Here is an 11,625-nt window from a genome sequence, read left to right as displayed (position 1 = left end):
AAAAGCTGACCCAACTATCTTTCTTGAATTTTCTGACCACCAAACTTGTGTGAAACAAAGATAACCAGGGAGAGTTTATAAACAAACAAACAAACAAACAAACGGACAGAAAACCAGAATGCTAACTCTTTGGGATTGCATGCATTGTTGACATTACACTGCCACGATTCAGAAAATTTAAGAAAGCCTTTAAGTAAGACTTTTCTGATTTTCGTTTTCAATTATGAAGCTCATTCACTCAGACATTCTGGAAAGGGAGAGCTTGCTTCTCTATGTCCCTGGACTTTCAAACTCCTGAAATAACTTCCTTTCCTCTCAGTTCTCTATTGTGTAAACAGACATTGACTCCTGTACCCCTCACAAATAGCGAAAACAAATTATAACTTTATATTTTAAAGGGATAAATATAAAAGAACTTCTCCGTGACATCCTACACAGTGGTGACTGAAGGAGGGTTGGAGAGATTGATTCTAATAAGAGGAACATTTATTTACTTTGACAGAATAAAGCCTCGTGACACCGCCCCCACGTGGCGGCTGGAGGCGGTTATTGTCGCCCGCAGAGGGGAGGGGCAGCAAGAGCCCTCTCTGGCTCCTTCCTGACAGCATGAAGACCTGTGCTGTGGAACCAGCGTAAATATTAGGGCGGGCTGGGAGAGTGGATATGACCAGGGTGGAGGAAAGGAAGCTAGTGCAGAGAAAGGTGTGTGAGGTTAGGAGCCGTCGGCAGATCCCGGAACAACTGTTCACTTTTCCTAGCAAGAAATCACTAGAGATTCCCCTCGACCTTAAGAAATTGTCCTGTGTGTACGATTTCTACGGAGTCACGGAGGAAGCTTGAAACCATTTCAAAGTCTGACTTTTCTGCAGTCAAATGAAAAAAATGTCTTTTATTGGGTGGGTGTGCACTTACAGGACTTCATCAATTAGATCTAGGGTTATTAGCTCTTCCAAACTTCCTGTCATCGACTTCCAGAATAGAAAATGTGAAGTTATATTGATCAAACACCAATGCATGTAGTCAACATTGTTGGAGTTAAGGACAACAGCTTTTGAAACATATGAAGCACGAAGTGCTAGATCAAAGAGGGCTACTTCACTACATGCTGCGGTTTTTTAGGGCGGCAGCCAAACAGCCACTACTGGATTTGTTAAGAAGCAGGCTTAGTTTACAGTGAAGGAAATGCTGAAGTAGAATCAGAGTACAGTGACATCAAAGATTGAAGAATTAAGAGGACACTAACTAACAGGTTGTAAGTCTGTGATAAAGTGTAGACAATATAAGGCTATCTTTACATCGTTGTCCAACATTGTTTCCATCTTCCAGGACGAGGAAGGGAAACACCATAGCCTTCACACTTTAGAAGAGGCATGTCCTCCTGATCCTAAAACATCGGAAGGAAGGACAAGGTATTGTTCTATTTATATGTACTATGAATAGCAGGACGGCCAATTTCTCACCTGAGTATAAATGTAAGTTTCAAGAATAAAGATAAAAATGAGGGAATGTGTAAGACACTTTTCCTTGAACATATTTTCAGCAAAGGTGTCCTTCCGTGGACTCAAAGAAGATGATGACAGTTTGGATTGGCAACAGTATGGGAGTGGAATGTGTGACCTCCTGGTCTGCTGGACTTTGGAATTGTGGATCACATGATACAGACACACTGAGTGTGTCTTTAAATAAGGAGTTTGTTAATTCATTTTCCTTATGTTAAGGTGAACCATGCCTTCAGCACTTGATTCTTTTCTAGACTATACTGTCTTTTTCCCCACTGTGACACAATGAAGATTAAAAAAAAAAAGGTTTCAAACGATTTGGAAATTAACTTTTAACCAAATCACACATCTTTTAGTCTGATACGGTTAACCAAATTTAAGTACTGCAATTCATAATAAAAATAGCAGTATCAAACATGTAAGGTTATGTACATTATATTGTATGTGTTAGGAGTTTCATAAAATTATGTCTTTGAATTTTCAAAGTAAAACTATAGAAATTCATTTTTTTGTCTAAGAGAACATAAAGGCTCTGGTAGATTTCCTGAGCTTGATCATTTCAAAGACTGTATCTTAACAGTAAATTATAGATAGGAAATAAAAGTCATAAAAAGTTGATTCAGAAATGCATTCAGCTATAAAATATGTCCTATTTATTTTCTGAAGAATTAAATAGCCTTGGGTAGTCAATAGAGAAACACAAGATTCCAAAGACATTGTCTAGAATCTAGACTCCAGATTGTAATATACTTAAGAACTTTTTTCAAGTTTAAAAGTTTTATTATTCAAAATATTAATACTTTGTTTAGACTATCTGTTTGCTCTATTTTCTAAAACACTAGAATTGTTACAAATTTATTATTTTACTTTACTTAACAATATTTCATTGAAATAAAGAACAGTATATAAATAAAATTCAGCTAATTCTTTTTCTATCCTATTCACTGGTATGCAGTTCTTTCACTAACGAACACCTCACAAACGTTCAGGAAATTCTGGACTCCTTATAAATACTGTTTTCTTTCCAAGCCCCTACACCCATATATTTATAAGCATTTCAGCAGCACGGAGGCATTATCTGGTAGGGAAGCAAAGGCCATAGTTTAGAGAGGAACCAAATAATAAAGAACTGGTAGTGGAATTTGAGCCTGTTGGTGTGAAAAATACCATTTCAGGGTAGATTTGATTGGGACTGGCTTCAAGATGCAGAATATGTCCAGAGACAGTTGTGATGTATAATCTGTCATCTCTCTCCACCTTCTTTCTTGACACAGATAAGGCAGATATTTCAACTGTCAAATCAACAGTAAGTGAACATTCTAATGTATTTTATCCTGCCATGTTTTCATGAGTAAAAAGTTACCCTTAATATATCTACCTGTGCTTAGAAAGCTGAGAAATTGTTTTGTGAATATCAATGAAGCTCTTTTTTGTAATGCTATTACAGAAACAATAGTATCAATTTTATGCAAATGAACTTTTTATATATGTAAATATATAGCTTATTCTCATGTTTTTGTTATATCCACAGTAGAACTGTGTTTATTGGAAAAATGAAAACATGTTAATGATGTGTATCATTTAATATGTGAGATTACGTGAGAAGTATTAAAAATGGAGTGGCTTCATGAAGCCCCATTAATGACTCCTCTTTCAAAAGTGAAACTGTTTTGTTTTTGTTGTTTTTAACTATGTACAATGGATTTGAAGTAATTATTGGTGAGTAGTGACAGGGAATATGAGTGTTTCCTCAACTGAGCTGCTTTTAGTTTTTTTACTAAGGACCCACAGGGTATTATCCAATTTAAAAGAAGTAATATGGAGACGAACATGAAGGCCATTTTAAACACAATAAATATTAAAAAGCCTTTGAACTAAGTCATGGCTTGGCCAGAACTGAGTTGAGAAGGCTTTTAATTCATTGATTATATTGTTGCTTGTCTATACCAGGACTTTTGACAATAATACAAGGATGAGAAAAAAAAACACAATTTCTAATTTCTCTCTTATAGAAATAACCTCTTCTAAGGTGTTTGGTAATTTGTGTCTGCATAACCCCAACTCTGAAATCTTGACTAAATACTGGTCCAGATAAATGAATAGTTCTTGCTCTCATGAGAATAAGAAGTTGAGCTATGGGACACAGTGATAAATGAACCATACCCTCCTTCTCACAATCAGATAGATGATCTACTTTTTTTTTTTTCCTTCACATTTTGGCTAAAGAAAGGGCAATGGACGCTTGCAGGAAGGTGCTAGGAATTCCCAAGTCTCTGCGTATGCAAGTCCAAGGGCAAGCTACAAGTTTCTCAGTTCTTGATCCTTTTAGAGACACAGTGGTTTCATTGTGATTCTATTTGCACCGCACAGTGACTCTTTAACTACACTGTTAGTGAACTCTGATGTGGCAGGTGCTTGGCAAACTCAGAACCCCCAATTCCCTCCCTCCTGAGGTCCTGCTTTACCGACTTCAGTGGAGATGTTTTTGTTTGTTTGTTTTGATAGCTTTCCACCATGGCTTGGTTCCAGGTGATGCTGTTTATCTTTGTGTTGCTGCTGCTGCGATCGCCACTCACAGAAGGAAAGGTAAATCTAAAGCAAAAACATCTTCACAGCCACCTGTCAGTTTTGGAAAAATGCTAGGCTACTGTTTGAACAGAAGAATCCGGAGTATCTTGGTAGGTGGAAAAAAAATGTCACGGGTGGCTCAGAGCACTTCACAGGGAAATAGAGATAAGAGGCTAAGGTTATTTGCTCCATCACTCATGGCTGTGATAGCCAACAGACACATGTGCCTACCGGACACTTGAAAAGACAAAATGTATTTCAAATAGAAGGTGAGCAGACACACAAAGTTGTGCAGAAATTCAACACCAAAACTCACAAGTATTCTGTTAAACAGTGAGATAACTGTTTTTGTATAATTGACCAAATAATATATTAAGTTCAGAGCACTGTGGTAAGAATTACCAAAGACTTGCTTGCGGCATACAGTAGGAAAGCATTTCCTCTGGCTGTACAGGCTAGAAGTCTCTAATTAAGATCTCTCTGAAGGGCCTCATTCCATCCTCTTTATGGTGACTTCTGTCAATTGTTCTTGGCCAGGAGGCTGTGTCACCACAACTTCCTCTTGCTGCTGACACAATCTTCTCTCTATTTCTCCTGAAATCATTTGGCCTGAGATTCAAGTTCCACTTTGATACTTTAGGCTAATTTTGTGTCAAGATCTTCAAGTTGATTACTTCTGTAAAGTCTTTTTCTTCCCCAATAAGACTATATTTACTGGTTCTTAGAATCAGAATGTGGAAATGTGTCTAGAGGGCAATCACTCAATTTATTACAAATAAATATATTGCAGAAATTAACTTCTGACACATTTCAGTAGAGCCATCTCCAGTTAAAGTTGCGTGTCACCTCAAAATTATATTTTAAAAAAGATAGCATTTTATATGGATTTAAAGAGCTAATTAATTATGGATCTTCTGCCCAAAGTGTATTTTCTGTGTTATCTCATCCCATTTCCATGTGATTGGTACAGAAATTTAAGAATATGTAATCTCAACTTTGCATTTTCTTCACCTCTATCACTGTTTATCTCTTGTAGTTCTTGTAGATACTGTATACAAACAATTGAGCTGATTTCTAAATTGGAAAAAAAAAGAATTCTAAGGTCTTTCTAATGTGTTTGTCAATGACCATGGAATTAACATGTAAAATGTTATTACTGTGTGGAAATCTTGAGTTCAGACCCTCTACTTCACATATGCCTTTATGTTTTAATGATCCCAGAACAAGGCTGGTTACCCTTATCAATGTGTGTAGGGCTCACACATGGCGTTCACTTCCTGGCCTGGAAGCCTGTGGATATGAGGTGTTATGGTCATTGTTGTCTGTTCTCACACTCCGCTCTGTCTGCTGGCATTCAAATTAGCTAGAACTCAAGACACTCATAGTTGTTTAGACCTCATTTGGCATTCATAGCTTTAATCAGTTCATCAAAATAGTCAATTTCTTAGACTGGAGAGAATGTTCTTCTTATCCTTCTGGGACTTTATTATAATAGTTTTCCATTTTTTTCTCCTTTGATTTTTTTTTCTCTCCTAGACCTTCACAATTCTCTTTTCACTTCCTGATCCAACTTTTGGCCTTCATTTGTAAAGTCATTGCAAAGTGTGATGTCATTGGATTTGAGCACCATTAAATGCATATTGATTACCTCACTCAACCTTATGTGCTTCTCAGAAGTCCAATGGACATTGCCCATCTTTTAAAATCCCAACCCAGAATCATCTTTTGCAAACTCTTCTTTATCCTCAATAAATTGATCACTCCTCATATAGACTCTAACCATTAGAGCTATATATTTTTAATGCAGTATGGTCTCTATAGGATAGATACTGGTTTTTTGTTTATTTTAGAGTTGATACATATTTTACATCCTGACATCCCCAATAAAAGCTCTACTGATACTCCTCTAAAAATAAAAAATGACTCCTATAAGTAACATTTTCATGTACAAAATACAATGGCATAATAATCAGAAAATAAGTTCTAATCTTAAGAAACCAATATTTTTGTGTTTTGAAATTACTTTAAGTGACATTTCGAGGATAACATGGAGCAACATAGGAATGGCTGATAATTCAGGGGTGGGTCATTGATGGTGCTTGACTTGTACATCCATTATAACTTAGGAATATGCAACTGTGCCAAATCTGTTGGTTCAAGGCAATGCCTACTGGTCTCTGTTCTTAGGAACACAAAGCAGGAGGTAGACACAGACAGACAGTCAAGAATGGCAATGCTTTGTGGTTAGAAGTATGAGGACAAGTCTTGAGGGACCTCAGGATGGTAGGGGAGGGGTAGATAACAATTCCAAAGTATCAGAAAACCTACTGTGGGCAATGTGTCTATTAAAGTCTTCAAAATCTTGCTCAAACCCATGAATTATTGGAGCATTGTATGAATATAGGCTTAGAACTTGTCTAACAATCAAAAGTTCCATTCTGCTCTTAGAATTAGCTGTCATATGTACCTACTCATAAGAGAAGCTGAAAATACAAACTATACCAATTTTATTACTAAACTGAGCAAAGTGAGGAATATTCCATTCAATAGATGAATTTGTTGCCTTCAAGTTGTGTGGAAAACATTTAGAAAGTATGTTTTGAGCCACTTTGGAATATTTGCTGTCTAATGGTTTTGTTAGAATGCTGGATGGGACATAGGAATTTGGACTGAATTTGAATGTTCTGTCTCAAAGTGTAGATGTCACAGATAATGTTTCCTATAAAGTCTATGATGGTCATTGACTTAACTCACCACAACTTACTTGATCAAATGTGAATAGTTATGCTTACTTGGACTACTATGAGTAATTTATGAAAATATTACTTCATTATTTATTTATTTTCATACAATTTCTATTGATTATAATTTCCCCTCCACCAATTCCCAAATTATCCCACCTCCCTACTCTCCTAATTCATATTCTCTCTTTATCATTTAAAAAAAAGAAATCACCAAAACCCAAAAAAACCCCCAAAACTCCCAAAACAGTAAGCAAAACAAGCAAATAACAATACAAAAAAGAAGTCCAAACAAAACAAAAGGTCCACAACACAGTGAAACGAAACAGAATAAATCAAAACAGATAGAGTCTGTGTTGGTCAATTACCTTTTGGCATGGAGCCTGCCCTGGAGTGTGGGTAATATATTGACACTACCTGCAACCCTATAGGAGGAACGACTATATGAACTAACCAGTACCCCCAGAGCTCATGTCTCTAGCTGCATGTGCAGCAGATGGCCTAGTTGGTCATCACTGGGAGGAGAGACCCTTGGTCTTGCAAAGATTATATGCCCCAGTACAGGGGAACGCCAGGGCCAGGAAGCTGGAGTGGGTGGGTTGGGAAGCAGAGTAGGGGGAGGGTATAGGGGACTTTTGGGATAGCTTTACTTTTGAAATGTAAATGAAGAAAATACCTAATAAAAAGTGAATAAAGATATAGTGACACTCCATTGAAGAAGGCTGATTTTTCTCTTTGCCAGCAGTTATCATTTACAAATAGTTTCTCAGTTAGGGGCGGGACCCCATGTCAAGTTTCCCCTTTCAGTACTGGGAGTCTTATCTGATGTCCTGTACAGGTCTTGTGTGTTCTGTTACTGTCTCTGTGACTTGATATGTGTGTTTGTCTGCTGTCTGGGAGACATTGTTTTGTTGGAGTTGCCTATCCTCTTTGGTTCTTAGCATCACTTTGCCCCCCCTTTTTTTTCTGCATCGATGCCTGAACCTTGAGGGGTAGGGCTTTGATGAAACATCTCACTTAGAACCGAGTGCTCTAAAGTCTGACATGCTGCACACACTGTCCAGTGGTAGGGCTCTATACTAATTCCCATCTACTACAAGAAGAAACTTCTTTGAGAAGGTCTGCATGGTGCATTGATCTGTGGGCTTAGCAATAATTTTGTTAACTACTCTAGCAGTGTTATGTATAGATTCCATCTTATGGAATAGACCTTAAATATAATAAAAAGTAGTTTGTTACTTCCATAAAATTGATGCCATATTGCACCAGTGTACTGGGTTTTGTAGATCACTGTTGTAAGACTAAAGGTTTGTATCTGTCAGGTATTACCTTTCTTCTTGGGTAATGTGCAGCATCCCTTCTAACACCAGATCACCTAGGATTTAATAAAAATAGAACGATGAAAGTTGAATTAAAGTCAAAAATCAAGCATTGTGGACTCAGAGGAATTTTTATTTTGCATTGAATTACTTACCATTGCCAGTCTTCTTTCTACTCATTCCTATTAAAATTAAGTGTTGACTTAGAATCATTGGCATCGCCAAGCTAATACCTTTTCTGTCTGTGTGATGTTATGGGAAAAACAGTTTTAAAGTGATTTTTGTTGAAGTAATTTCTTAGCTGCCTGAGATATTTAAAAAAAAAATGTTAAAAGTCATTTTCCTTCAGGATCCAGACTTTACTTCTTTGACAACTAACCAAAGACAAGTTCAAAGAGAGATCATAAATAAACACAATGAACTGAGGAGATCAGTTAACCCTTCTGGCAGTGACATACTAAAGATGGTAAGAGACTGCAGCAGTGTGAGTCACCTGTGGGGGGAGGAGACAGTTATGGGGGAGGAAATAGATGTAGAGGGAGGAGTAGTTGATAATGGCTTCATATTGTCATATAAAATGTTCCTGTTTTGATTTTTGCTATTTTATTTTAATTTTATTTGGGAAAGATTGTATTATTTTTGTTTTTAACATGGTTAAATTACTTGTCAGGTTTGGGGTCTAATAAATTAGAATTAGAAGCTAAGTCTTTGAGTCTTCTAATTCCAAAGTGCTTTAGGAAGAAGGACTTCACCCATTGTCTTTTGTAAGCATGTGTCAAGCCAATGTCTTTCAGTATCTTACTTCTTGGAAAGAGAGAGAGAGAGAGAGAGAGAGAGAGAGAGAGAGAGAGAGAGAGAGAGAGAGAGAGAGAGAGAGAGAGAGAGAGAAGCGGAGGAGACATGTACACATATGTGTATAAGCGTATATAGGTGGAGAGGCCAGGGGCATCAGAGTCTCCATGGGACTTGGTTATGGACAGCTGTGAGTCAATGACCAGAGTGCTGAGAACCAAATATGGGGTCTTTCCAAAAGAGAAGTAGGTTCTCTTAGCCACTAAGCTATCTCTTTATTTTTAATCCTATAGCCTTTTTGATGTAAAGCATTTCCCAGGGCAGTGTTAATAGCCTTTTACCTTATTCAAGCATATATACATGCATATACACATATACACATATACACATGAAAGCAATAGGCATCAAAAGACTTTGGAATAACCCAGATAAGCTTACAGTATTAAAATATCCTCAGAATCATTCACATATGCCAACATTTAACATCATTCACACACAACCTGGATGTGGCTTTACAGTTAGATATTTGCCCTTGTACACATCGCTATTAGATTTCTCTTCATATGGAAACTTGTATACACTGGAATTAAAACAAGCAAAAGTTTGCTTGTTTTTAATTTTTAATCATTAATTAATCAAGTGATATATTGATTTTATTAATTATTCTTAATATCAATGATAATTACAAAATCTTTTACAGAAGTTTTGTAGTTTTGCTAACTAATCAAGTTATATGCTTTCATTATGCTTGGGATCATTATTGTTTTCTTTTTCCTTTGATATTTAGGAATGGAACATACAAGCAGCCACAAATGCTCAAAAGTGGGCGAATAAGTGTATTTTAGAACACAGTACTAAAGATGAACGGAAGACCAGTATGTATTTACATATGGCTGCTAAATAAATGAACAAATTCAACCCTAATAGTCCCTTGTGGGACATTGTATTAAGACTATGCACATAAGTGTTATTCATGCTGTCTTGCAAAAGCCATTTATTTAGGTCTCATCCATATGCTCAAGTCTGGCCAGTGTGAGACAGTCTCTCCTGGCTACCTGTGTGGAGACATTCTTTTCTGCTGCTTACAGATTAAGATGTAGCACTCTTGACTCCTCCAGTAACATGTCTGCCTGAATACTTCCATGCGTCCTACCATTATGACAATGGTCTATTCCTCTAAACGTGTAATCCAACCACAATTAAATGCTGTCCTTTATATGAGCTGCCTTGGTAATCACAGTGTCTCTTCAAAGCAATGGAAACCCTAGCCAAGGCAGTTAGCATTTTTGATATTTATTGTATTCAGTATAGACATGGTATTTCAAGCTTCCACAGATTAAATGAGGAAGTGGCTATCATTACACTTGTCCTGGCTGTATTAAGTTCTCCAAGGAGAAGGATTAAGACTGCAAAACCATCTTTCATCCTGCCTACAGTTGTCTCTTTAAAATACTGTCTCAAATGTCTTTCTGCCTTCATCATATAATAAAAACATGAACTTTTCCTTAGGGGTGTGTGTGTGTGTGTGTGTGTGTGTGTGTGTGTAAAAATTAGTGAATGAGAGCAAAGGAGAAAATCTTCAAGTTCTGGTCACTATCTTTACTAAGGCTACATCACAAAGATGAGAGCAAGGCATAACACATGAATTTGATACCTACATGACTGTGTTTTTGGCAATGCAAATACAGCAGACTTTAAAAAGAATTGGGGTTTCACAAACTATTTACATATTTACATGCTTAAGCCTGTTGGTTGTGTCAGATGGTTCTTTTCATCTGATTAATTAAATAACCAATCAATCAATTAATTAATCTAAGTACCACCCTACTTCCACCTCAACCAACAGATACCCATCATAGGTCCTATGGCTGAAATACAGCATTTTGCATTTGAATAGTCACTTTATTTTGCCATCGAAAGTTTTAGTTTTGCTCATAAATACATTCCTTCCCAGATATAAGATGTGGTGAGAATCTCTTTATGTCAACTGATCCTACCCTCTGGTCAACTGTAATTCAAAGCTGGTACAATGAAAATGAAGATTTTGTTTATGGTGTAGGAGCTAAACCCAATTCAGCTGTTGGACATTACACTCAGGTGAGTAAGGCAGACGAAGATGCCATAGTTACAAGCACCCTAACTATCAGGTGATGTAATGACCAACTTATGACCCATTCCTAATTTTAGTTTGAGGGGACAGGCTGAGTAGGTACTGCTGGGAACAGAAAAGGGGGCCCTGGGAAAGAGGGGGAAGGGAAAAGGCCCACACCCTGCCAGAGTTCCACCTATTCTCTGGTCAGTCAGGCATGGGAGGGCTGCCATACAGCTTCCATTCATCCCTGGGTGGGCATTCCTCTATTCCACTCTTCAGGGTGTGGCCAAGGGGCAGCCCTACCTGGGGACCCCTGAGCTACTTTGCTAAAGCCACCACGGTTGTAGGAGAGAGGGATGAGAGAAGAGGTTCCCAACACCTGCGAGAGTGTGCACAGCAGATCTTGACGGGAGCACAGGAAGGCCTTCTAATGGGAGATTAGAAATGACTCATTAGGAGAAAGCCTGTACCATCCTCCAAGTGCAGTGGGCCTTGATGAGCAGAGACTTTCTATGGTTTTAGAGCTTTATTATAGAAAGGCAGGAAGAGAGAGAGAGAGAGAGAGAGAGAGAGAGAGAGAGAGAGAGAGAAGAAGAAGAAGAAGAAGAAGAAGA

At 37.5% G+C, this 11,625-nt stretch overlaps 1 protein-coding gene across 2 annotated transcripts in view; it reads left to right on the top strand.

Moving 5' to 3' along the window:
* The first annotated feature begins 513 nt into the window (after positions 1–513).
* Crisp2 (cysteine rich secretory protein 2) overlaps positions 514–11,625 on the top strand; it is a 23,024-nt gene continuing 11,912 nt past the window's right edge. The window contains exons 1-7 of one of the 2 annotated variants that reach the window (XM_021218336.1): positions 514–632; positions 1,327–1,409; positions 2,774–2,805; positions 4,005–4,085; positions 8,477–8,593; positions 9,707–9,794; positions 10,874–11,016. In XM_021218336.1, the coding sequence (XP_021073995.1) occupies positions 4,014–4,085; positions 8,477–8,593; positions 9,707–9,794; positions 10,874–11,016 (420 nt within the window). In that variant the 5' untranslated portion in view covers positions 514–632; positions 1,327–1,409; positions 2,774–2,805; positions 4,005–4,013. Of the gene's footprint in view, positions 633–1,326; positions 1,410–2,773; positions 2,824–4,004; positions 4,086–8,476; positions 8,594–9,706; positions 9,795–10,873; positions 11,017–11,625 lie in introns of both variants that reach the window. The other variant, XM_021218334.1, reaches the window with a different exon arrangement.

The sequence above is a fragment of the Mus pahari genome, chromosome 18 (genome assembly GCF_900095145.1).
Source record: "Mus pahari chromosome 18, PAHARI_EIJ_v1.1, whole genome shotgun sequence".
NCBI lineage: Eukaryota > Metazoa > Chordata > Mammalia > Rodentia > Muridae > Mus > Mus pahari.
Note: the sequence above shows the minus strand (reverse complement) of the source record. Positions and strands in the feature narration are given on the sequence as shown.